The 27,804-nt window shown below is 41.6% G+C and overlaps 2 protein-coding genes across 2 annotated transcripts; both read right to left on the bottom strand.

Annotated features, from left to right (window-relative positions):
- Nucleotides 1–20,093: 20,093 nt before the first annotated feature.
- On the bottom strand, nt 20,094–21,893 carry LOC119732784 (V(D)J recombination-activating protein 1-like). The gene is made up of 2 exons (XM_038206388.1): nt 21,279–21,893; nt 20,094–20,195 (listed from the first exon to the last, which is right to left on the bottom strand). The coding sequence occupies exons 1-2, from the start codon at nt 21,891–21,893 to the stop codon at nt 20,094–20,096; spliced, it is 717 nt and encodes a 238-aa protein (XP_038062316.1).
- Nucleotides 21,894–21,999: 106 nt separating this feature from the next.
- Nucleotides 22,000–25,807, bottom strand: LOC119733463 (V(D)J recombination-activating protein 1-like). Its single transcript, XM_038207021.1, has 3 exons — nt 25,548–25,807; nt 23,688–24,186; nt 22,000–22,993 (listed from the first exon to the last, which is right to left on the bottom strand). Exon 3 carries the CDS (start codon nt 22,934–22,936, stop codon nt 22,013–22,015), a length of 924 nt encoding a protein of 307 aa, XP_038062949.1. The 5' UTR covers nt 22,937–22,993; nt 23,688–24,186; nt 25,548–25,807; the 3' UTR covers nt 22,000–22,012.
- Nucleotides 25,808–27,804: the final 1,997 nt, after the last annotated feature.

The raw sequence follows: 27,804 nt of genomic DNA, 5'->3' as shown, positions 1-27,804 counted from the left end.
TCCGTGGGCCGCCACTTACTCGGAGCATGGCCGTTGGCTAAAGACTCAGTCCAATTCCGTGGGTCCGCACCATAGGGTCAAGGCCTTGGGGTCATCAACTCGGGTCAAGTGTTCAAGTGTTCAAGTGTTCAATCCAATCGAGATCCAGGCCTTAGAGTCTGCTGAAAACACTGCTAATATCAACTTCTCAAGAAGCGTAGTCACGGTGGAGTCCATTCATGAGGTGGGATGACGTTCCACACGGTAAATAAAGTTGTTCGCTGTTGAAGAGTGAGAAAAAGATCCATTAATGGGGAGCGGTGTGGATTCAGAATATGTTTGATTAAAAGAAGAACGGAACGAAAAAAAATTCATCTGGAACACAATTTAAGTCAGTTAAAGGTTGCAATACATATGAACAGGATGCATCAAGAAAATGGTAATTCGAAAAACGATGGGCTAATATGTAAAGGTTAGGATCTTCAAAAATGTCAAAGTGGCCCATCTTTAATAATTGCAAACCAAGTACAAATGAGAGCCCATGGGGGAGAAATTTCAAAAAAAGTGTCACATGACACATCTCTGGAAATAATCTTTTGTTTTCTTCAAATTGACAGCATGCCATAAAGTTGTCACCCATTTGTGGATCCCCCAATTGCAATCCAATTACAAATTAGAATGCATGGGGGAGGGGCGGATTCACAGAAATTCCCCAAAAGAAGTTCCGCCACTGAGGCCATGGGCAATGCCAGTGGGACTAACAAAATGTGGGATGATTTTGCACATCGTGATGGTCCGATATACAGCTTGTTCTTCGTTGGCATCCATACTGTGAATAAGCAGCTCTGAAAATCATGGTACCACTTTACAAGTAGAGTAGATTATTGATCATTTGTAATTTGTGCATTTTTTAATGTCATTTCAACCAGCAAACTAGTGCTCATCTGAACAAGGATGCTTAATAACTGACCTGATGAAGTTTTGGCTCTATGAATGCTCTATATTTCAAGAAAACTGAACAAACATAACCACAATATTCTGAATCTCAAATTCCAAAGTTGCCGAGTCATATTTTGAATTGCGCCCTCTCATGACACATGACATGATTCTCATTCAGCTGGTTTCACCCATTTGTGGATTCTCCAATTGAAAACCAAGAACAAATAAGAACACTTTTTTTTTTTTTTAAATGTATCACTTGACACGTCTATGGAAATCAACAGCATGCGAGGTTTTGACCCATTCTTGGATTCCCAAATTGCAAACCAAGTATAAATTAGAAGCATGGGGGAGGAGCCAATTCATTTTCAAAAATGTGTCACTTGACACATGTTTGGAAATTGATTGCATGCGAGAAGGTTGCCACCCATTCGTGAATCCCCCAATTGCAAACCAAGTTCAAATAAGAACACATGGGGGGATTTACATAAAAATCCAAAAATGTGTCACATGACACATCTTTGGAAATGATCTTTTGCTTCCTTCAACTTGACAGCATGCCAGAAGGTTGTCAACCATTCGTGAATTAAGTACAAATTAGAACACATAGGGGAGTAGGAGGATTCACAGAAATTTCCAAAAATGTGTCACTTGACACACGTTTGGAAACTGATAGCATGCGACAAGGTTGTCACTCATTTGTAAATCGCCCGAATGCAAACCGAGTACAAATTAGAGCACATGGAGGGATTTACAGGAATTTCCAAAAATGTGTCGATTGACACATTTGGGGGGGGCGTCAACCATTCATGGATCCCCAAATTGCAAACCAAGTACAAATTAGAATGCATGGGAGAGGGGCGGATTCACAGAAATTTCCAAAAATATGTCACATGACAAACTTTTGGAAATTGGCAGCATGCGAGAAGGTTGTCACCAATTTGTGGATTCCCAAATAGGTCTTGTTCAAATGACGTCATTTCCTACAGACCAGCGACGTGCATCGGCATATTGAGCATCCAGTTGCATAACGCGCATTGGCCGCCTCGAAATTCGAACACATTTCAAGCAACAAGCGCACATGTTTGGAACATTTTCAACACTGCGCAATGCGTGATATATTGCGTAAAATACGCACTTGCAGCTCTCCTACAGATTTGGACGTCATTGAGCAAGCCCTATTGCAAACCAAGTACAAACAAGAATGCATGGGGCGGTACTGATTCACAGAAATTTCCAAATATGTGTCACATGACACATCTTTGGAAAGGATCTTCTTTTGTTTTCTGCAAATTTACAGCATGCCAGAAGGCTGTCAACCATTTGTGAATTAAGTACAAACTAGAACGCATTGGGGAGGGGTGCAGATTCACAGAAATTTCAAAAAAATGTGTCACTTGACACATGTTTGGAAATTGACATCATGCTTTTTGTCACTGGTTTCTGAATCCCCAAATTGCAAACCTGCAAGTACAAATTAGAATGCATATGGGAGGGACGGATTCACAGAAATTTCCAAATATGTGTCACTTGACACATGTTTGGAAATTGATAGCACGCAAGGTTGTCACCCATTTGTGAATCCCCCAATTGCAAACCAAGTACAAATTAGAGCACATGGGGGCAAAAATGTCAAAAAACATGTCACATGACACATCTTTTTGGAAATGACCTTTTGTTTTCTTCAAATTGACAGCATGCCAGAAGGTTGTCAACCATTAGTGGATTCCCCAATTGCAAACTAAGTACAAATTAGAACGCATTGGGGAGGGGGCGGATTCACAGAAATTTCCAAAAATGTGTCACTTGACACGTTTGGACATTGACATTATGCGAGGTTGTCACCCATTCGTGGATCCTCCAATTGCAAACCAAGTACACAAATTAGAATGCATGGGGGAGGGGGGGATTCACAGAAATTCCCAAAAATGAAGTTCTGCATGGCAAGTGGGACTTACAAAATGTGGGATGATTTTGCACATCATGATGGTGTGATATACACATCTTGTTCTTCGTTGGCATCCATACTGCTAATTTGACACTGCGAATAATAGCAGCTCTGAAAATCATGGCACCACTCTTCCATGCATTTGACCGCAGCACCTATGAGACTTATTCCAATTAAGGCATCTGTTAGACATGCTAGATTCATCACTCCTGACAAATCTTCAAAAGGGAGGATTTGTAGCAAACATCCATGGCAATGAGAAACACCACATTGCCTTGGATGAAAACCACGAGACAAGCATCAACAAAGAAGTGAAGATGGCAACACCCAAACCAATTCCTGTAATTTATGGATCAAATCGCATTGTTTTTAGCAGAAAGAGCCATGGCAGTTCAAAATCTTGTTAGGAAAGTGCTGCCTGCAGAAAATGAAGACAAATTGAAGCTGCAACCTTCAGAACTGAAGAACATGGAGAAGACATGTTGTCACTTTATGACCAGACTCCAGGAGACAGACGTTGCTAGCTTTGACCCCGACACTTTGGAATTAAAGCTACAACACAGGATGGTTCACCAACTGATCCTGTGCAGCGGCAAGATATGAAGCGTTTCTATGATATTGGTAGCTGTACCTACAAGGCCCATGCATCAACTAGGCTAGCTCCTCCAACAGCCCAGTGTTGATACTCCTATCAGGACAAAAATGTTGAAGACATTCCTTCCGAAGAACAAAATAGTATGCAGAGTGAACCTAGCTGAAAAGAACAAGAAGTTTGTCATCAGATGTCTTAGGAAGCTGATTGTGCAACCTAAGAAATTGGGACAACCAATCAAAACTCTTGGACAGTCCATCAAGCTTCTACTGGCCATTGCCACACCCAAGGATAAAATGGTCCATGCAGATAAGACCAATGCCACTATTGTCTACAGGCGCCGATACAGTGAAGCATTTGCAGCCACACTACCTGCTTGTTGGAAACCAGAGTGTGTTAGCATGGAAGAAATGTTCTGATAAATTCTGGCCTGTCTAATTCAATGCAGACATTCAGAGATTACACGCCTCATCTTGTTCACAAATTGCATTATTCCTTGATTACGTGAATGTGCAAGTGAAGTCCATGTGGTTTTCAACCATCCTGGCAGGAACCAGAATAGTCCCAAGGAACTGAAACGACAACGACGAGATAATTCAGCACCTGAAAGAACTGATGTTGATGACGTCCTGGATATCATCCTTCCAGAGACACCACTACCACAAGGCAGTTCCAAGTCCTGGTTCAAGGTAACCTTGGTGAATCGTTCTTTGAAACGAAAGATTGTGAACTTCCTTTCACGAGATCTGCTTACTGCAGGATGTTACTTGAACACAGGCCAAGTGTTTGTAACTGCTGGCGGGTATGACAGGGGAACTGCAAGACCAGGCAAGAGGAGCCACATCCACTGACATCAAACTGTTTCCAATGTTTGCTTCAAATCATGAGGACAGTGACAGTAGGGTGTGGTATCACTGTTTGACGACAAAATGTGACAAAGTTCTTATCTTCTCCCCTGATACCGATACATACCATGTTGGCCTTGGCATCCTGACTGGTGATGGTGGTGCATTGAAAAAGGATGCACTAGTACAGCTGTCCGACAAACCTGACAAGCATGAGTACATTTTTATGCAGCGATCGATAGCTTGCTTGTACAAGGACCCTGACTTAGCTTAGTTTAACACAGAGATTCGTCCATGTATTATTCAGACACTCTTCATCACTAGTGAATGTGAACTCACATCTTTTTTCTATGGGCCTGGAAAAGCAGCCTTCATACGTACAGCTCCACCTTCTTCCAGTATGCTTCTTTTATAACAGGAGCAACTTATCCTGGGTCCCTATCAGAAGCATCACAGGGCGATGGACTACTCTCTTTTTATCGGCTGATCGGCTCAGTGTACAAACAATTCCAGTCAGTGATGCCATCGGAACACAAGTCGCTCGAGCAGTTTTTCCAAAGTTTTGGTGAGGAAGGCAGTTGACTTGTACAACATCAGAAGTGGCTTGATTGCATCCGGGACAGCTCATGGGAACAAGTGGAAAGCAAAGAGCAAGGATTAAAAGCACAAAAGCTTTACTGTATGGGCGTACCCCAAATTAGCAACCTGACCTATTCATGAGTAAGAAATCTGCGAGTCACACAAAAAAATGGCGGCCTTCGATGTTCTGCCACAGAAATAAAAATTGATAATTCATCCTCAGAACACGTTTAATCTACGTCGGTCTCAAATTTACAAAAATAACAGCGTTGCTGTTAAAACCCCTCAGCCAGAGTCAAGTTATCATCCGGAAACCATTAACCTTTAACTCAACGTGGTGACCTTGACCTTTGGCCTTTGACCCCAGAACCAGTCCCAACATGCCTGTACCAATGGGAAACCCCCTACCGAAGTTAGACACCAACATTTCATTTCTAACTCAAGTTATCATTCGGAACCATTTACATTGAACTCACCACGGTGACCTTGACCTTTGACCTTTTGACCCCAAAACCAATCCCAACTTGCCTGTACCCAAGGGCAAACCCCTACCTCAGTCAGACACCAAAATCTCATTTCTAACTCAAGTTATCATGCATCCGGAAACCATTTACCTTTAACTCACCATGCTGACCTTGACCTTTGACCTTTTGACCCCAAAACCAATCCCAACTTGCCTTCTCCCAAGGGGAACCCTCTTCCAAAGTTAGACACCAAAATAGCATTTTTAACTCAAGTTATCATCCGGAAACCATTTACTAAGTTAACTCACAATGGTGACCTTGACCTTTGACCTTTTGACCCCAAAACCAATCCCAAGTTGCCTACTCCCAAGGACAACCCTCTACCAAAGTTAGACACCAAAATCTCATTTCTAACTCAAGTTATCATCCGGAAACCATTGACATTTAACTCACCACGGTGACCTTGACCTTTGACCTTTTGACCCCAAAACCAATCCCAACTTGCCTGTACCCAAGGGCAAACCCCTATCAAAGTTAGACACCAAAATCTCATTTCTAACTCAAGTTATCATCCGGAAACCATTTACCTTTATCTCACCATGCTGACCTTGACCTTTGACTTTTTGACCCCAAAACCAATCCCAACTTGCCTTCTCCCAAGGGCAACCCTCTTCCAAAGTTAGACACCAAAATCTCATTTCTAACTCAAGTTATCATCCGGAAACCATTTACATTTAACTCACCACGGTGACCTTGACCTTTGACCTTTTGACCTCAAAACCAATCCCAACTTGCCTACTCCCAAGGGCAACCCCCTACCGAAGTTACAACCCCAAACAACATTTCTAACTCAAGTTATCATCCGGAAACTAAGCTGCCCGGACGGATGGACGGACGGACAGACACACACACGTCCGGACGGACGGACGCCCTAGGCGATGACAATACCCCTCGAGCCTCTCGGCTGAGGGGTAATAAAATCACTTGACATCTCAGCTTGTATGACAGAAATCCAAGCTCGTTCAGCACCTCACGTCACACTGGCGGAGTAATACAAGTAATATCTGCTTGGTGCTAGCGGAGGCATTTCTAGCTAGGAGCTGACGACAATTAACTATAGGGATCAGCAAAATATATTAGGTTTTCAAGCTGACGCATCAAATGTAAAAAAGATAGCTGAATTATACAGATGTTATATTGGTTCAGACAATTTTTGGAATTTTTTAAGAATAAATTATTTTTTTCACAGAAGAAATGTCATTGCTCCTTTATTTATAGTCCCATCCCTGTCCGTAGGAAATAAGGCTGCCTAGTTGTAAATTTCAACCAAACAAATCCAGGAAATATAAATTTATTGTGACTCGGCATCATTACATCTTGCAAGATGACAGAAGAAAGTCGTGAATAGCGCCATCTACTCCACCTGGCCTGGCCGTAGATTTACATGACAAAAACAATGAAAGATGTCAATTGGTTTTACTTAATAAGACATGCCTTTTATTCCATAATTGAGAGGTAGGGCACAACCCCGACCACTCCTTGAAATCGTTCGTATTAATCTTCGTTTAGGTCTTTCTTTTTTTCCCGGACAATACTTCTCCCCGGGTTTTCTCCTAAACGGTTCATGATATGAACTTCTAACTTTCAATATCTATCGACCCTCATCTGAAGTGGTATATGTTATTGACGTCATGATAACGTCATCAAGTGTCAAATTACAAGTGATTTTGTCCAAAAAAATGACCATCTTCATTCACCTATAACTCTTCAACAGAATAATCAGTCATGTTTACACCTTGTAATCAGAAAGACCATTAAATGATAAACATTTTTTATCATGTATGTGAACTCGTCTGACCTTTACTTCCGGGTCAACCTGAAGGTCAAAGTTAGGTGAATTTAAAATACGGACAGAAGCCTCAAAATCAAAACTAACCGAATTTTTTCCAAACGATTTACATAATTATTAAGGGGCCGGGGGGGCAAAATCTGCCCCCCCCCTCAACATTTTCCGCGATAGCCTCTAAAAAAAAATTTTCGCGACCCAAGCTGTTATGAGTTTTTAGCCTCGAGCTTTACGCATCTTTTGATACCAAAAACATAAAAATCGGACCACGGGTTGCCGCCTAGCGAAAAATTTTCCGCCGCTACGCGCCATGAAAACTGAATTTTCGCATATACATCGTGTACACAGAGCAGAATTGCCATTCATACATGTGAATAATTAATTAGCCATAATTCCAAAACCCTTTGACCTATAGTCATGAAATTTCTTGGGTATGATTAGAAAGAGTTGCTCTATGCATGTGCTGAGTTTCAAAATTTTTCGTCACTCGATGGCTAAGATCTTGGGGGGGGGGGCGGAATCCACGACCTCCTGCTTTCTAGTGCAGATGGTTGGTTCGACTAATTTGATTTATTTCACCCCGACGCAAAAATTCCATCTTATAATAAAGGACACTCAAACAGCATAATGACGTCATCATTTGAAAGGGCGCCCTCTAGTAGTACAACAAATATGATTTCCTTTTTAATTCAGAAACTATCCGTCCAAATTTAACCAAATCGCCCATTGTTATTTTCTAAAACATACAACTTTGCAATGTTTCAAAATTATGACATCATCAGACTGGAAGTTACTATAGGGAGAATTTGAAAACGATCCTTTTTAAATATTCTATCATTTGATCCCTGTCTTATGACTTATTCGTAGCTCAAATATTGATATCCGTTACAATGCTGACCTTCGGATCTTTAATGCTGTGACATCATCAGACTGGAAAAAAACTTGTACGCGTACATAAAATGTATACAGGAATTTGAGACATTTTTGTTTTAAACAAAATCATTGGATGTACTGGAAAGGTTAAATTTTCGTGATCTTTGTTCCGACATAAACTTATTTATTTCAAAACTTAACTGGGCTGTGTCTAATGAAATAGTTGTCGGCCCGACTATTCTGCGTTTGTAACTCAACAAAACGCCTTGCCCTCTATTTCTTAGGCCAAACAAAAAAAATGGTGTGTAATTAGGTAGGGAAATAATTTTATTTTGTAATTTTTTTTTTCATTTCAGTTCTGCATGCCCATGCGTGTTCCTTCGCAAAAAATATTGTATAAAACCACTATTCAAGCATTGAAGATATTCAATCGATACATTTCAATCCAAATTATTTTGTATCGGCGGCCAGGGTTCTCCCCAGGATTTTTTCAAACATGTGGGGGAAGATTTGCTGTGATTCAACAACCCGAAAATGTTTGAGCTTTAGAAGCTCTCTGGTGCATTTTAGAGCGAATCTGGGAGTCTTTATCTTAAGATTTGTCCTTGAAATTCAGAGGAGATCTTGAAGGTCACTAATATTTTTGTAGCTAAAGAAAAAAAATCAAAATTGTTAACTTAAAAAAAATTAACATTTCACAACCTGTGTTTCATTGCTTCCTAACTAGAAAAGTATGAATTACATTTACATGTAAGTTTCAAATTAAGAAATTAAGGTGGAGAAAAAAACAACAATTGCTTCCGATTACATGCCTTTCAAAATAGCGTCAGTAGGTCGAAAAATTATTTCGCCAATTTGTTTGGGGTGCTGATTAATAGAGCATCATTCGTACTAATCGTAGAGCAAGGAATCATGTTTATTTTGTGCCTGGATTATCTTCATTTGCGCTACAAAAATTATCAAGACTGGCTATCAAAAGTGATTAAAACTTGCCTCACCTAATTAAAAATATATTTGTGGTCGGTGATTCCACTTTATGCTTAACATACATCACGGCCGCTGGCACCATCAACATTCCGCCTGGCTGGCCGAACATCGCACCGTGCTCACGGCCCACGTGGCCAAAAATCTTGCACTACTGCAGAAACACGCTACGATGTTTCGCCACAAGTTCGAGCTTTGCAATCTCGTCATTTTAATGGAAAACACATACACAGAAAGTAAAGATCACGTTCTGTGAATTAATTCGCGGAAATTCTCTTTCTCCAGCGATGTTTGTTTGGTAATATTTTTACGATCCAACTTTGGCCCACTACATCATCATGCTGTATGATACGAAGTATGGACCGGAGAGAGGCAGTAGTCACTGGTTACGGTCCTTCATCATAGCATTGATTCCGTTAGCTGGCGAAGGGAACCAGTGTACCATGCTGTATGTTAGCTGGGTGCTGCTGGTGGTACATGGTCGACAGAACACGTCATCGTGTGCATTTTGATCACACATGCATCGGAAAAACAGGATTTTGGTCAAGATTTTGAAATAATGGCGTATGTAACGATCAAATTGTGTATTTTAATGGCGTGTATGATAATTATATTGTGCGTATCAGGGGCTAAAAATGTGATCGGCATTTTTTTGTCGGCGTATCGGGCCGGCCGCAATTCCAGCGTATCGGGCCGATACGCAGTACGCACGTTTGTACGTGGGGAGAACCATGCCGTCCTTCGCCAGCCAGGCGTACCCCGATGCGTTTGTGCAAAAATAATCGTACTTCGTAGTTTGAGAATTCAAGTTTTGAGATCATCGCGATTTTTGCACGTTTAACACAGGTATGTTTGTGTCAAATCATGGTCAGATTCAAGTGTGGAAAATGTTTTAGTTCGTTGCAAATAATTAAAAGTACTTGAAATGTTTGAAATTTTTCAATTATCGACCTTCAAAATGGCAATAAAAAGTTTGAGGTCGGCAATTTGGCAGAAAAAATTCCAGGTCGGTCGGGTTAGCCTTATACTATTTCCTTAAAATATAAGTATTATTTGACATATCAAAGGTTATTCTCCATTAGGCAAAAAAAAACAGTCGTACGTCGATTTTGATCATGCACATCACTCTATTTTTTCTTGGGTAGCTACAACAGCACCCTTTCTTGCCGCACCGCCTCAAATTTTCGTACCAAGGAGCACCAGGGCACTAAGGCAAATGATGTAACACTATATGAGAACACAAACAAGCAAAACAGTACCCACTTTGTCTGTACAATCCAAGCTTGGGGAAAAAATTAGCAAATAATTTAAAAAAAAAACCAGAACTTTGGTCTGACCAGAGACCGACAATTTTTGTTGGCCTACAGCTTGTGCCCAATTCTGTTTCTCTTTTTTGCATAAATGCCCCATATATTACTTGGGTATGCAACTATTAGACCAAAGTGTGAGTTTTCAAAGCCACAACAGAAATGTACATGTAGAGCTTTATAATTAAAACCCAAATGTTGGAGGGTGAGGGTAGTGTTCTCTCAAAATGAAGGTCTGAAAAAAGCAAAGTGGAAGACAATTGCAATGTTTTGGGAGCGTCTGTGTTTGATAACTCACCAAGGCAAGGAGGTTGACTGTTTCTCAGCCCTCACAGTGTGCTCCTTCAACTTGTTTGACAGTGTGATCTGGAGTGACTTGAGATGAGCGCAAGGGATGCCGACTGACGCAATGATCTGATTGGCCTTCTCATCGGTAAGGTCTGCACTCAGTAGGCAACGATGGAGCCCTCTGGTGCTGGCACCCTGAAGAAGTAGAGTAGGAACCAGTGAAGCTGAAGTCCTACAGGAATGAACAAGGAAGGAAAGCTCAGAGTCAAATTTTGCACAACATGTAATGAAGACAATTTGACCCTCAAACATTTCATTGTGAGTTTATCACACAATCGTTCGATATAGGGATTTTGAGCCGTCAGTAATGAAAATGGCATATTTCTATTTAAAAAGTGCCCTCTTGTGTCCTACTTGAAGTGTTCCCTCTACATCTCCTTTCGAATCAGTGTTTGACAATGCCAGCCACTTGCAGACAATACTTTATAAGGTCAATACAGCAATCAACAGCCACACAGTAGCCACAGCTGTTTGACAATACCAGCCACTTGCATACAATACTTTATCAGGTCAATACAACAATCAACAGCCACACAGTAGCCACAGCTGTTTGACAATGCCAGCCACTTGCAGACAATACTTTATCAGGTCAATACAACAATCAACAGCCACACAGTAGCCACAGCTGTTTGACAATACCAGCCACTTGCAGACAATACTTTATCAGGTCGGATATTAGCCCTTTGTATACTTTAATAAATTACTTTACATTGTAGAAATAAATGTTGAGATGACATGAAAAAAAGACTTCACTCACTCGATTACATGAAGTATACTAACACTTTATTGTTCAATTTTCATGTATACTAAACGCCTACCAATGGGTTAGGCTATCCGGTATTTTACATGCAATTGACAAAGGCAATGGGTTGGTAACAAGTCATTTTTTGCAATCCCAAGTCAAGTCACAAGTCATAGTTCGCAAGTCCAAGTCAAGTCACAAGTCAAAGCTGGTATGTACAAGTCAAGTCACAAGTCACAAAAATAGCGACTCGAGTCCGACTCGAGTCCAAGTCACATGACTCGAGTCAGCAACTCTGTCAATACAACAATCAACAGCCACACAGTAGCCACAGCTGTTTGACAATACCAGCCACTTGCAGACAATACTTTATCAGGTCAATACAACAATCAACAGCCACACAGTAGCCACAGCTGTTTGATAATACCAGCCACTTAATACCAATTGCTGACAATACCAATAGGACCCCACCCAAAAAGTTCTGCTTCCAATTACTTGGCATTTGAAAACAGGGTAATAGGTAGGGGGTTTGTTTTTTTAGAGGGGGGGGGGGGGAATTTTTTGACAGGGATCATGTTTCAGTCAATACCAAACACCAACTGTGGACAGCACTTTGTCAAGTCAGTCCTTCTGATTTGAGGCGTGCGATCACACCCCCACACCATCGCACACCTAAAAGCTTCCCGCGAAGTGTGAACAATTGCATGCCTGAATTTCCCTGGACCACAGATCACACACCTAGAAAATCACACACCTAGAAAAAATACACACCTAGAAAAGTCCAGGTGTGCCTTTTTCCACACGCCTGTGATTTTCAAATCAGAAGGACTGTCAAGTCAAAAACAGTCAACAGCAATTTAGCACCCACAGCTGTTTTGACAGGGATCATGTTTCAAACAGTTAATACCAGCAACTTACTGACTATGACAGTACTTTAACGAGTCAATAACAGTCAGCAAATATTCACTATCAACAACTGTTCTACGGGTCACAGTTGGTCAAGTCATTCTCATGGCCAGTTACTTAAGCAGTCAAAACGGGCCAATCATGTAGTTCTATGCATAGAATTCCATCGGGTCAAAAAACGGTCACTTGACTGATTTTGACCCAAGTAACAGCATGGCTGAGAATGCTTGTTTGCATCAGAGGGTTCTAATGGGCCAATTACATAAGTTTATGGATGTTGCATATAAAGGTAAAAGATGAGCTAGAATTTTTTTCTCTTTTTTTCACTGCTAGGAAAAGGGTGCTTAGGACAAATTCAGTTTCTAATAGGCACTTCCAGTTACATTATTAAGCCATTTTACATTGTTGTCAAACGAGAATATCAGTTTTCAAAATGGCTTCAAATTTATGATTTGATAAGGGTAACGTATTAACAGGCAGAGACATTTTGTGACAAATGTCCAGTCTGTATGTACGTTTAAATCCTCATTATAAAATATCAAATAATTCTTCACAATGACTCTGAGTTTTCTAGGTTTTGACTGATGGCATTCCTCCAGAGTACATCTTCACAATGACTCTGAGTTTTCTAGGTTTTGACTGGGTTATCATTATTAAGAAATATCTGAAAGGTAGAGCAAGAGGTGGGGGGGGGGAAGAAATGTTCGAATTAACCCCACAAAGCAGTGCCCCACTACCAGCACTCTTTATTTGTGGGAGAAAATAGAAGAGCGCCAGATCACCCATTTTGATTACTTGTTTCTGCTTATTCTTTAGGTACATGTAACTAAAAACTAACCTCAAGAATCAGTAATGGGTAGCCCAGCAAGCAGGTCATCCGTTCATCTGTCGGTCCTCCTCCCTGCTTCCGGTTCCTCGGGTTTCTGTTTGATGAGGCTGTCGGAGCCCTGACGATGTCTTGAGGCAGGCTCATCCTCATCTCAGTAGAGCAATTCCCTCATCAGTCAGTGGTCCTCACTTTGCTGAAAGGATTCAAATAACGAAAGGAAAAATTTGAATTATTGAGCTGTATTCGTGCCAGGGCTCTAAAGGGGAAAGAAAGCATTGAATTAACCCCACAAAGCAAAGCCCTGCTACCAGAACTCATTTGTGGATAAACATAATAACAGAGTCAGATCGCCCATTTAAATTTGTTCTGTGACTTGATTGTTCCTGTTAAGAGGAGGCCTATACACAGCCTAAAAGCAGAACAGGAAGGGGACAGACCTCATTTATCCCAGGACAAACCAATAACACCAGTAAATAAAGATGTGCTTCAAACCATGTTACAAGGCTATGATGGCAATAAGTACAAATTCTCAATTCACGGTTTTACAATTGGTTTTTAGGTTTTACAGGCAATCAAAAATTTAGGACATCAACAAATTTAAAATCTGCTCCTCAAAATCCAAAAGTGGTTTCTGAAAAACTAGGGTTAGAACTTAGACAAGGTAGGCTAGCAGGGCTGTTTCAAGACTTGCCACTTGATAATTTTTGCGTTAGCTCGATTGGTTTAGTTCCTAAAAGACAGCCTGGTTCATTTTGAATAATTCATCATTTGTCTCATCCTAAACATGGTTCCGTAAACGATGGAATACCAGATTGCAACACAACAGTCAAGTATGCGTCAACGGAGGACACAATAAAAATGTTGAAGAAAGTGGGCCCAGGATGTGTGCCATCTAAACTAGATATAAAGTGTTAACCATTTATTCTGGAATAGTCCATATTCTGGATGATTTTCTAATCATTTCAACATCTCATCAAAAGGGTGTGCAGGATTTGGTCGGATTTCAAACACTGAGTAATAAGCTGGGTATTCCCCTTGCACCAGAGAAAACTGAAGGGCCTACAAACTGGCTAACATTTGCAAGGATCGAACAAGATACAATACGGTAGCAATGGCCCTACAGTTACCGCCGGACAAATTACAAAAAGCCATCGTTAAAATTATCAGAGTCTATTATCAGAGTCAATTGTACCGGCAGCAGCGACAACATGTCATCTCCCTTGTACGCAAGTCAAAACGTGCTCACTACAACCAGATCATCCATGACTGTGGCAATGACTCCAAACGACTCTTCAGTGTCGCCAATAAACTCCTGAATCGAAAGCAGACAACCGCTCTTCCCTGCCATGGCTGTGATAAAACACTGGCACAGTTTTTCAGTCAATTCTTCATTAGCAAGATCGACACCATATGCGCTTCAGAACTACCGTCCCGTGTCAAACTTACCGTACTTGTCTAAGGTCCTAGAGCGGGTTGTCTTCTCTAGACTGACTGATTATTTACAATCTATCAATTTGTATGATAATCGTCAATCTGCATACCGTGCCAATCATAGCGTCGAGACCCTGTTAGTTAATTTATCTAACCACATTTTGTCAGAAATGGATGTCGGCAGACTTACAGCAGTCGTTCTACTGGACTTGTCCGCAGCGTTTGATACGGTCAACCACGACATACTTGCAAACATTATGTCATCTTTTGGTATTTGTGATCGTGCTCTTGCTTGGTTCAAGTCATACTTGGGTGATCGTCATCAGCTGGTATGTATTGGCAACGCCAGATCCGATATAGTTGAACTGAAACATGGAGTTCCCCAGGGATCTGTCGGTGGGCCATTGTTGTTTACCATCTATCTCAGTGGTCTGAAACATGTCTTGGAATCTCATAATATCAGTTATCACTGCTATGCTGATGACGTTCAACTCTTTGTGTCATTTGCACCAAATCAAGATGATGCCTTGCTGACTCTCCAGAAACTTGAATCATGCATAAATGATGTCAGTGTATGGATGAGTTCTAATTCTCTCAAACTCAACACTGATAAATCTGAACTTATTATGTTTGGGTCAAAGTCACAACTTGCCAAGATCAATGTCCATGGTATCAACATCCAAAATTCACCTGTTAAGTTGTCGGTGACCTGTCGAAATCTGGGAGTCACCTTTGACTCACTTATGTCAATGTCTCATCATGTTTCTAACACATGTAAATCTGTCAGATTTCAACATCGTAACTTGGGTTTAATTCGGAAGTATCTAACCCGCTCAGCAACAGAGAAACTTGTTCACGCCCTCATTTCATCTCGGTTGGATTTTTGTAATTCCCTGTTGTATCAGCTACCCAGTAACCAACTTGCTCGCCTACAAAGACTCCAAAATTCTGCCGCTCGACTTGTGACCCTGACACCCTCTAGAACCCATATCACCCCGATTTTGCAGTCTCTGCATTGGCTCCCTTTTGCAGACCGGATTTAGAACAAACTGTTACTGCTTGTTTTTCATTGCCTTCATGATTCAGCTCCTGAATACAACATAGACCTATTAACTCCATATAATCCATCCAGGCGATTGAGATCTTCTGATGCTTCTTTGCTGGTTGTCCCTCACACTCACAAATCTTAGGGTGATCGATCATTTTCTCACGCAGGTCCTCATCTTTGGAACAAACTACCCCTCGCCATTCGCAACATCTCATCGCTTTCTGAATTTCAAGTTGCTCTCGAGACCTATTTGTTTCAGACCACTCAGAATATTCTTGTTTAGTTACATTTAATTGTTTTGTTATTTCTGATTTCATATAGTTTTTGTTTGCACCATGAGCGTCATTTATGGCGGATAATGGCGCAGTATAAATTTCCGTTATTATTATTATTATTATTATGTACACCATTTCATACTGACATTTCAAAGACATACACAATCGGTTTTTACTGAAATTTTCGAAATGAAAAGTTCAGCATTTGAGAATGAGTTTAATGCAAACTTTGAATACATATTTTGATAGGAAATCAAGCACTGAATATTTTGCACAGGGGGGGGGGGGTGTTAAAATAAAAATAATTAAACTCACCACAAGAATTCCAAAGAGCATTCACGGTAGTGGTCACAAGGCCGCGGGTTGACGGCTCTGGTCAAGTCCGTAGCTCGGCACCTCGGGTCAAGGCATGGTCGATGACTCGGGCCAGTCCGTAGGACGACACCCCGGCGCAAGGCCGTGAGCCGATGGACGACTCGGGCCCGTTCCGAGGGCCGGCACCTCGGGGGTTTGCCGTGGGCCGCCGACTCGGGCCAATTCCGTGGGCCGCCACTTACTCGGAGCATGGCCGTTGGCTAAAGACTCAGGCCAATTCCGTGGGTCCGCACCATTGGGTCAAGGCCTTGGGGTCATCAACTCGGGTCAAGTGTTCAAGTGTTCAAGTTGCACAAGGCCGCGGGTCGATGGCTCTGGTCAAGTCCGTAGCTTGGCACCTCGGGTCAAGGCATGGTCGATGACTCGGGCCAGTCCGTGTGACGGCATCCGTCAAACCGCCACATACTCGGAGCATGGCCGTGGGCCAAAGACTCAGGCCAATTCCGTGGGTCCGCACCATTGGGTCAAGGCCTTGGGGTCGTCAACTCGGGTCAAGTGTTCAAGTGTTCAAGCGCTCAATCCAATCGAGATCCAGGCCTTAGAGTCTGCTGAAAACACTGCTAATATCAACCTCTCAAGAAGCGTAGTCACGGTGGAGTCCATTCATGAGGTGGGATGACGATCCACACGGTAAATAAAATTGTTCACTGTTGAAGAGTGAGAAAAAGATCCATTAATTGGGGCGGTGTGGATTCAGAATATGTTTGAGTTAAAAGAAGAACTGAACGAAAAAATGTATCTGGAACACAATTTAAGTCAGTTAACGGTTGCAATACATATGAACAGGATGCATCAAGAAAATGGTAATTCGAAAAACGATGGGCTAAAAAGGTTAGGATCTTCAAAAATGTCAAAGTGGCCCATCTTTAATAATTGCAAACCAAGTACAAATGAGAGCCCATGGGGGAGAAATTTCAAAAAAGGTGTCACATGACACATCTCTGCAAACAATCTTTTGTTTTCTTCAAATTGACAGCATGGATTCATACAAATTTCCAAAAATGTGTCACTTGACACATGTTTCGAAATTGACATCACACAAGGTTGTCACCCATTCATGGACCCCCCAATTGCAATCCGAGTACAAATTAGAATGCATCGGGGAGGGGTGGATTCACAGAAATTCCCCAAAATAAGTTCCGCCACTGAGGCCATGGGCAATGCCAGTGGGACTAACAAAATGTGGGATGATTTTGCACATCGTGATGGTCCGATATACAGCTTGTTCTTCGTTGGCATCCATACTGCGAATTGGACACTGCGAATAGCAGCTCTGAAAATCATGGCACCACTTTAAAGGTAGAGTAGATTATTGATCATTTGTAATTTGTGCATTTTTTAATTTCATTTCAACCAGCAAATCAGTGTTTAAAATCTAAACAAGGATGCTTAATAACTAACCTGATGAAGTTTTGGCTCAATGAATGCTCTATATTTCAAGAAAACTGAACAAACATAACCACAATATTCTGAATCTCAAATTCCAAAGTTGCCGAGTCATATTTTGAATTGCGCCCTCTCATGACACATTCCCCAAATCAGCATTGGGACATGATTCTCATTCAGCCGGTTTCACCCATTTGTGGATTCTCCAATTGAAAACCAAGAATAAATCAGAACACTTTTGTTGGGGGGGGGGGGGGGGGGAGGAGAGAATTCACAGAAGTTTTAAAAAAATGTATCACTTGACACGTCTATGGAAATCAACCGTATGCGGGGTTTTGACCCATTCTTGGATTCCCAAATTGCAAACCAAGTATACATTAGAAGCATGGGGGAGGAGCCAATTCATTTTCAAAAATGTGTCACTTGACACATGTTTGGAAATTGATAGCATGCGAGAAGGTTGCCACCCATTCGTGAATCCCCCAATTGCAAACCAAGTTCAAATAAGAACACATGGGGGGATTTACATAAACATCCAAAAATGTGTCACGACACATCTTTGGAAATGATCTTTTGCTTCCTTCAAATTGACAGCATGCCAGAAGGTTGTCAACCATTCTCGGATCCCCAAATTGCAAACCAAGTATAAATTAGAATGCATGGGGGAGGGGCGGATTCACAGAAATTGCCAAAAATGTGTCACTTGACAAACGTTTGGAAATTGGCAGCATTCGAGAAGGTTGTCACCTATTTGTGGATTCCCAAATAGGTCTTGTTCAAATGACGTCATTTCCTACAGACCAGCGACGTGCATCGGCATTTTGAGCATCCAATTGCATAACGCGCATTGGCCGTGTCGAAATTCGAACACATTTCAAGCAACAAGCGCACATGTTTGGAACATTTTCAACACTGCGCAATGCATGATATATTGCGTAAAATACGCAGTTGCAGCTCTCCTACAGATTTGGACGTCATTGAGTGAGCCCTATTGCAAACCAAGTACAAATAAGAATGCATGGGGCGGTACTGATTCACAGACATTTCCAAAAATGTGTCACATGACACATCTTTGGAAAGGATCTTCTTTTGTTTTCTGCAAATTGACAGCATGCCAGAAGGCTGTCAACACTTTGTGAATTAAGTACAAACTAGAACGCATTGGGGAGGGGTGCAGATTCACAGAAATTGTTTCGAAATTGACATCATGCTTTTTGTCACTGGTTCCTAAATCCCCAAATTGCAAACCTGCAAGTACAAATTAGAATGCATATGGGAGGGCCGGACTCACAGAAATGTCCAAATATGTGTCACTTGACACATGTTTGGAAATTGATAGCACGCGAGAAGGTTGTCACCCATTTGTGAATCCCCCCATTGCAAACCAAGTATAAATTAGAGCACATGGGGGCAAAAATTTCAAAAAATGTGACACATGACACATCTTTGGAAATGATCTTTTGTTTTCTTCAAATTGACAGCATGCCAGAAGGTTGTCAACCATTCGTGGATTCCCCAATTGCAAACTATGTACAAATTAGAACGCATTGGGGAGGGGGCGGATTCACAGAAATTTCCAAAAATGTGTCACTTGACACATGTTTGGAAATTGACATCATGCGAGTTTGTCACCCATTTGTGGATCTTCCAATTGCAAACCAAGTACACAATCTAGAATGCATGGGGGAGGGGGGGATTCACAGAAATTCCAAAAAAATGAAGTTCTGCATGGCCATGTGAATGCCAGTGGGACTTACAAAATGTGGGATGATTTTGCACAAAATATACACATGTGATATACACATCTTGTTCTTCGTTGGCATCCATACTGCTAATTGGACACTGCGAATAGCAGCTATGAAAATCATGGCACCACTCTTCCATGCATTTGACCGCCGCACCTATGAGACTTATTCCAATTAAGGCACCTGTTGGACATGCTAGATTCATCACTCCTAACTCATCTTCAAAAGGGAGGATTTGTAGCAAACATCCATGGCAATGAGAAACACCACAAAGCCTTGGATGAAAACCACGAGACAAGCATCAACAAAGAAGTGAAGATGGCAACACCCAAACCAATTCCTGGAATTTATGGATCAAATCGCATTGTTTTTAGCAGAAAGAGCCATGGCAGTTCAAAATCTTGTTAGGGAAGTGCTGCCTGCAGAAAATGAAGACAAATTGAAGCTGCAACCTTCAGAACTGAAGAACATGGAGAAGACATGTTGTCACTTTATGACCAGACTCCAGGAGACAGACGTTGCTAGCTTTGACCCCGACACTTTGGAATTAAAGCGACAACACTGGATGGTTCACCAACTGATCCTGTGCAGCGGCAAGATATGAAGCGTTTCTATGATATTGGTAGCTGTACCTACAAGGCCCATGCATCAACTAGGCTAGCTCCTCCAACAGCCCAGTGTTGATGCTCCTATCAGGAAAAAATGTTGAAGACATTCCTTCCGAAGAAGAAAATAGTATGCAGAGTGAACCTAGCTGAAAAGAACAAGAAGCTTGTCATCAGATGTAATAGGAAGCTGATTGTGCAACCTAAGAATTTGGGACAACCAATCAAAACTCTGGGACGGTTCATCAAGCTTCTACTGGCCATTGCCACACCCAAGGGTAAAATGGTCCATGCAGATAAGACCAATGCCACTATTGTCTACAGGCGCCGACACAGTGAAGCATTTGCAGCCACACTACCTGCGTGTTGGAAACCAGAGTGTGTTAGCATGGAAGGAATGTTCATGATAAATTCTGGCCCGTCTAATTCAATGCAGACATTCAGAGATTACAGGCTTCATCTTGTTCACAAATGCATTATACCTTGATTACGTGAAGGTGCAAGTGAAGTCCGTGTGGTTTTCAACCATCCTGGCAGGAACTGAAACGACAACGACGATGGGCGATGGACTACTCTCGTTTTATCGGCTGATCGGCTCAGTGTACAAACAATTCCAGTCAGTGATGCCATCAGAACACAAGTCGCTCGAGCAGTTTTTCCAAAGTTTTGGTGAGGAAGGCAGTTGACTTGTACAACATCAGAAGTGGCTTGATTGCATCCGCGACATCTGATTTAGATTGAATATTCTTGTTACCCTGATTTACAGAAAAAGTTCTTCATGCAAATACATGTACTCAAGTTCCTAAGAAAAATATTTTCCCTTTATGACAAAAAAATTGTAAATACGCTTATTAAAACTCTTGTATGCAACATTTGGTTTGCAACGTGTTATAACGAAATGATAATCAAAATTGTGAACCATGAGCAGTTGTTGAACACTTTGTCCATGTATAAAAAGTTATTGATCACAAATCAATGTGTCCAATAGATACAGATTAATATGATTTTTCCCCCTACAAAGAGAGAATCAAATTAAAATAATACGCTTGAAACTATATCAGAAGTAAAGCCGCTTATCCACTTAACCTAAAGTACATGTATTTGTGTTTTATGTTTCATGTATATGACAACATTTGAACTGTACCACCATTACAAAATATTTAATTTGGACAACTTCTGACATTATGACCAAGCTCTTTACATTTCAAACACCGATATGTCCTTGCTTTTACATGGCTGATTCTCCTCAGCTTTGGGCTAGTGTACAGCCAGTGGAACCATATGATGTCTCTGAGGGCCTGAGCTTCATCATGCTTCCTGGCGAAGTGGCCACGCAGATCTCTGAACAACTTGTTCGCTGCCTCATTTCCTTCTCCGCTTAAGCTGTCAATTGTGCCAGGCCCCTCGGGATCCTCGATGATTTCCTGCACATGCTCAATTATCTTGTGAAGATAATTGGGCCACCCAGCATAAGAAAAGTTGGTCAGCAGAAGACGCCCCATCTCCACTGCACGTTGTTTGAAGGTGCTGACGTCTTCTGCTTCAGGGTGATGAGCCCGATACACTGTTCGAAGATTTCTGAAGATGCCCAAAACTTCCGCCAGGTTGTTTTTTCTGTCTTCTTCTGGCACGAGTGCAAGAAAGAAATCAACTTTTGCTGACGAAAACAAATCCCGGGCAAAGTTCCCCGGCATCATTAATTTTGGCACTAAGCCGATGGTTTCCGTTAGGTGGTCATTGAGGCGTTTCTCGGCAGCTTCGTACATCGGCCTTACATCTTTGGATATGTCCCAGCTTTGGACCCTGGCAACTTCACAGATGATCAACTTCTTGAAAAAGTTTCCCATGTTAATATCTGTATGGGTGGCATCGATTAGTTTGTCCTTTGGGTCCGATTGCAATATTGGATGTGATTTTACCCCCCTTGATACTTCTGTGAGTTCTGCTGCTGAGAGATTGTCCGGGTTTACTTGGATATACTTTGCAGTCGAGGTTGTTTCCTCATATGATCGAGATACGCTGAAGTGAAGGTGCCCAAATCAGTTTTTGCAGATTCCTTTGTTGCATGGCACAGAGTGCACACAAAGCGTGAACCACTGCCCTGGAGACCCCCATTAGCTCGGTCTAGTTTTTCATCAATCATGGAATTGAAGAATTTCAATTTATGCCGTCTCCACACAGGACCTACATTTATAGACATCTCCTTCCCTCGTAGCACCTGTCGGTCATGTTCCATGCCGTCAAGGAGGACAGTGGCCGACGCTCTATTGTTCTCGTCCCCTATAGCCTCAATCAATGGCCGTGTTATAAAAGTGGAGTCTGGAGCATCTGGCTCGTACACTGTCACCTTCTCCCCGTCCCTGTTTACCTCGCACTTTATTACTGCAAAAGCTGCCCGGAAGGCCTTGTCTGGCAAGAGACGATCCCTCGCAGCTTTGGTCACGGAGATGTCCCCCATCCCGTCGGCGCCATCTTTGATAGTAGTAAGAATGCAGAGATCGTCATCAGGATCAAGTCCCGCCTTCTGCAAGCCCATGACGATCTCTGCATCCAACTCTTCCAGGGTCTTGGCAAGAGCGTGTGCATTAGGCCAAGCCACGCCTTTCATGTTGGGGAAGGGGGTCTCCAATCCTGGGTGGTCCTCTCTATTCACATCCTGGAGCTCGAAGGACAGCTCCCCATATTTTACATGGGACTGTCCTGCCTTGACTGGGGTGTGATGAATGATGTCTGTGCCTCCCTCCAGCCGAAACCTTACACTACCGGGCATAAAATCCTTTTGCAACTCGGTGAGAATGTGTGGTGGCTTGAGAATGTTGGTGCCCTTCGCCTTGAACTTTCTATATTGAGCCTCATAATGTGTTTTTGATGTCTTTGTTGTGACTCTCATGGCAAGGCAATCTTCAGCCGTGAGCTACACGCTTTCCTTGCTCCAGGATGCCAAAACCTATTGGAATAAGGAAAATACACATTGAAATTAAAATTCATTTGTAGATGTAGGGTAGCAGTGAAGTGACATATGGTGGGAGCCCGACTGACTAGTCCAAGCACGCAACATGACAAATAGATTGTACACATTGTATAGCTCTAGAGAAGTACCTAACCTGAACAGTCCTGAATCCTCCAATTTCAATATGATTTTGCACACCCCCTAGGGAGTTAGGGTTTGAAGAGAGGTGGCACCTGAAAATATTTTGGGAAAGGTGTCCAACCTGCACAAGTCAGATGTGTATTATAATATCCTACTGGGTATTATTATAATAATAACCACCCCCTAAACATTTCCAAAAACACCCCTGGCATTAATCAGAGGAAACAGGATTTCAACAACTTTACATATATTTATGAAACATTTTTTTTTGGGGGGGGGGGGGATTTAATTTTTTTGGCGGGCGGGCGGGGGGATATTTTGACGTTGGTGGCACCACTTACCCCCCTATTAAACTTCTCTAAAAATAGGCCAAATTCATATTACCAAGGTCAATTCATGGAACTTAAAAAAAAAAAACACAAAAATTGACAACCTCTTGGGGGGGGGGGGGGCGCTCAATTCCCCCCCCCCCCCCAGTGTTCCACTGCGTTTGAAGAACCCTGTACCAACAACAGCAAATGAATACATTCCAAATCAAATTCATAATTACCTCTTTATACCTGGAGTCACCACATTCGTTTGGATTGTCGCAAAGCAAGAAGTAGAGGAGGTCAAGCTTGTCCTCTTTCTGCCTCTCGCAAAAGTCGCTGATGAAGACAGATGCCTCTTTGGTCCGCTTATGGGCATAATCCCGCCTGACATGATTCAAGCTGGCCTTGACATTCCATACACGTTTCTTTCCGTGTGATGCCATGCCGGGGTCCGGAGCTGTATCCCCAAAAAGGGTCCTAGTGGCAGTTGACAGGCTTGGCTGAGAAGATGCTGGGTCTTGTGCGCTGGTTGACGGTTGGGATTCTGGTTGGTCTGGTTGGTCGCTAGATGAGGACTGGTGTGCTGCGAACTGAGGGCGGAGTTGTGCCACATGAGCAGTACAAGCACTGCACACCCAGCAAGCAGCATCATGAGCAGAGAAATTCTGGATCTGCGGAAGTTTGCCCTGATACTGCTTGCCTTGCTCCATTGAACTATGTGCACGTTGCACCTGTTGCCTGTATAATAGGAAGCAATCAAAAAAAAATTAGTCATTTTTAATTAAGTATTCATGAATACCTAAGACAGTTTACGCATTCCTATTGGTCGAGAGCCCGTCACGTGGCCTGTCTTAAACGGATGATAAAGACATGGCTAGCTGGTCTTAAACACATTTCCAGTGTCACAATAAAATGTGGACTCCTAAAAATCCAGTGCCTCTTATCGTTTCATTGGTTGAACGTTCACAATCCTCACGTAGGCATGCGCAACACTACCAGGGAGTCAGAATTTTAAAGTTCTAAATTCAAAACGCAACGGGCCAGGTGCGTTCTGCGCGACATCGCGCAGAACATGATACGCGCGCGTCAATCTCCATAAAAGGGTTGTTTACCGTACATCTTACTCGCCAGCTGAACACTCCATTATTTTGCAAGAGGGATTTTTCAAAAAGCATAAAGTGAATTAGTTGAACAAAATCGGGATGTTTTGAACGAATTATATGATTTTTTCTTACCGAAAATGTATTTATGAATGGGAATAAATATGTGCTCCGTCGGTATTTATCACTCTGTTTAAGACCACTTAGAGTCTGGGTGCTGATAATTACCCTCGCCTCCGGCTCGGGTAATTATCAGCACCCAGACTCTAAGTGGTCTTAAACAGAGTGATAAAAACCTCCGAAGCACACATTTATTCCCTTATTTATGCCCTGCAGTGTGTCACTCATAAAAATTAATGAAAAAGTTTGGAGAATATCACCCTTGCTCATAACAGCCATATGGTTGCGAGGATGAAGCGTGGCTGGTTGTCAAGTAAAGCTATTCCGATAACGTACCAACGCTGTAACATTGCTAACAACAGTGTTCCATCTTTCAAGTATGCACATAGCCAGGCCTATTTTTCCAATTCAATGAAAAGTAAAGAACATATCACAACAAGATTTAGCACATACGTGGATCATTATAAGGGAACTAAAGCCTGAAATTTGCATGAAAGATATGGTCTTCCAAAGGGAAAAATTAATTTTCAAGGATTTTGCTATGTGTGTACATGTAGTTTCATTCAAAATAAAGTGTTACGTAACCTTTAGAAATCGCCCTTTCGCAACCACATGACTGGTAAGGGGGAATATATTCAAGTACTCACTATTCATTTTTTTTTTTTAGTTAAAGGAACTCTGGCCATGCACAACACTTCATTTTTAGGTTCCAATAATATTTTGATGTGATTAATATCTAGATTGTCTCTGCTTGCCAAGCCAAAAAGCAAGCATAAAAAAAAAAATTACGTGATATTAAGACTTGAGTGATAATAATAATGTTTATGGAATAAACAAAAATTGATAGCTAAGCTTAGAAATATATCAGCTGACAATCACCTGCATTTGTTGCACACAGATGGTGGATGGATGCCGCCCTGCTCCTCATCTAAATTGAGGTTGTACACAGCAAGGAGCTGTGTCTTGTACTTTGCCGAGCTTGACTTGTTTTTGGATGAGGTGATGATCTGGCTGCAGATCCTACACATCATAGCCAAGGCATTGATGTGCCCCTCCATTTCCTACCTGAAAGACATATGAGGCAAATGATGTTAAGAGAAAACGTACATCTAGGCCACTGAACATTTTTGCATACATACTGAACAACGACTGGAACAATTCAAATTTTTAGATATCTTCAATTTAGCCACTTATAAAAAATACTGTAGACCTTAAAATTGGTGCATACACCCTAAAAATGTACTTTAGGAAATAAATGTTGCAACCTGACCCCGACACCACTTTTTCTTCATCATCTCAATAAAGGTCTTTCACTACCAAAATGATGATAAGACAAAAATCTGGGACTGAAAAACTTTTCGAATTTTGTTCGTAGACTTGGTACACAATCCCGCAAACGGCTTCAGGTTGCAACATCTATTCAGTATTTTGTAATTCAACTGATAGTTTTCTAAAATTGTACTATTTCTGAGCTGTTCAATGGCAATCACATAAAAAGGGCCCATTGCCCAAGCGCATAATGCACCAGCAGCGGTCACTGCTTTATTATTATTAAAGTGAAAATACAACATTTGCAAACATCGAAAAATAAAACTACCAAGTTGTTCCGAAATACCTTACTAGGATTACCTTACAATGTTCTGGTATGTTTGATCCATTTCATCTTTAGTGGAGTCAGGGAACCAGACTACTTGAATATTTTTGTTTTTCTTGGTTTTTCCAGCATTTTCGAACATAAAACTTCAAACATGTCAGTGTAACAATATTTGATCTATTATACTAACCCCCCAAATAGTTCATTTCTGAAAATTACAGCAAAAGCCAATGATGTACATTCCCTTTAACAGCACTTCATAAAATAAAAAAATCATGATAAGGCATGAATCTTAATCTAGGACTTGAAAAACATTTCAAATTTGTTAGGAAATACTTGGGAAAATTTTATTGACTCTCCTTAGACGTTGAACAATCACAGAATTTAAGTGGTGTCAGGTTGCACATTTTTCTCCCAAAATGGAATACTTAAAAAAAAATACATGCATGACAAAAAAATGTTAATTATTTTTTAAGGTCCAAATCCGGTATAAAATATGATGATTTCCCATTATTGGGAAAAAAAATGTTGCAACCTGAGATGACGCCACTTCGGCGATGTGTACATGGAGAGTCACGAACATTTTTTTCAGTATTTCCTTACATTATTGGATATATTTCTCAGTCCCAGATGTTTTATCATGTCGTTTTTGCCTTTATTGAGATGATGAAGAAAAAAGGGGCGTCAGGTTACAACATTCTTTCTGTATTTCTTAACAAAATGGGAAATATTTCTCAGTCCCAGATTCATGTCTTATCATAATTTCTGCAATGAATGACCTTCATTCAGATGATATATGAAGAAAAAAGTGGCGTTAGGTTGCAACATTTTTTCCCTTTTTTGCTATCTAGCCCTACATCATACTCTAATTTATGAATTCCTTTTAAAGTTGGTGATTTCAAACAAAGTTAATGTAATTGTTATAATTCAAAGAAGTTTCGGGCCTAAATCTGAATCACACCCAGCCAACCTACACAGTCACTCCATTCCCATTCCTACATAGGCAGATTTCTTGCATTTTCAAAAATTTCATCGCCCATTTTGCATTGCAAATTGCTCAATGCTCGAACATGTCGAAAAATCAATGCTAGCTAAACGGCCGCACGCATGCATGCCTGCGCCGCCCGTCTCGGCCCCCTGCGGATACCCGCTTTGCGGTCAGGTCATATTCACGCGTACGTACGTCAATGACGTCATGCCACGACCACGCACGGATGGCCGTACGACGTGCGGATCAACCTCCCAGCGAGCATGCGATTCCATGCATATTCGCGCGGCGCACTCAATACACTCATCCCACACACACAAAACACGTTGACAATGATTCTCTAATACACAACCAACACCTTCTGCCCGTGGCGCGGTTTCACACTAAACTGGTTACAAAAATATGACTTACCAAACTCAAAATAGCACCCAGAGATCCGCAAGGGTTTGAGCCTCAGGTTGACATCAAAAATAGGGAATAAATTAACGAAGGAAAGTACTAATTCGAACGATTTCGAAGTGGAAATGACTCGAGTTACCGACACTACGTATGTG

This window comes from Patiria miniata, unplaced genomic scaffold (assembly GCF_015706575.1).
Source record: "Patiria miniata isolate m_02_andy unplaced genomic scaffold, ASM1570657v1 HiC_scaffold_25, whole genome shotgun sequence".
NCBI classification, from domain to species: domain Eukaryota; kingdom Metazoa; phylum Echinodermata; class Asteroidea; order Valvatida; family Asterinidae; genus Patiria; species Patiria miniata.
Note: the sequence above shows the minus strand (reverse complement) of the source record. Positions and strands in the feature narration are given on the sequence as shown.

Excerpts from the sequence above, each read along its gene's own strand:
- LOC119732784 (XM_038206388.1), bottom strand. The coding sequence starts at position 21,893 with ATGGGAAACTTTTTCAAGAAGTTGATCATCTGTGAAGTTGCCAGGGTC. Across the intron at positions 20,196-21,278 it reads AGCTGAGGAGAATCAGCCAT|CTAGGTTCACTCTGCATACT; the intron begins GTAAAAGCAAGG and ends TGTTCTTTTCAG.
- LOC119733463 (XM_038207021.1), bottom strand. The coding sequence starts at position 22,936 with ATGAGAGTCACAACAAAGACATCAAAAACACATTATGAGGCTCAATAT.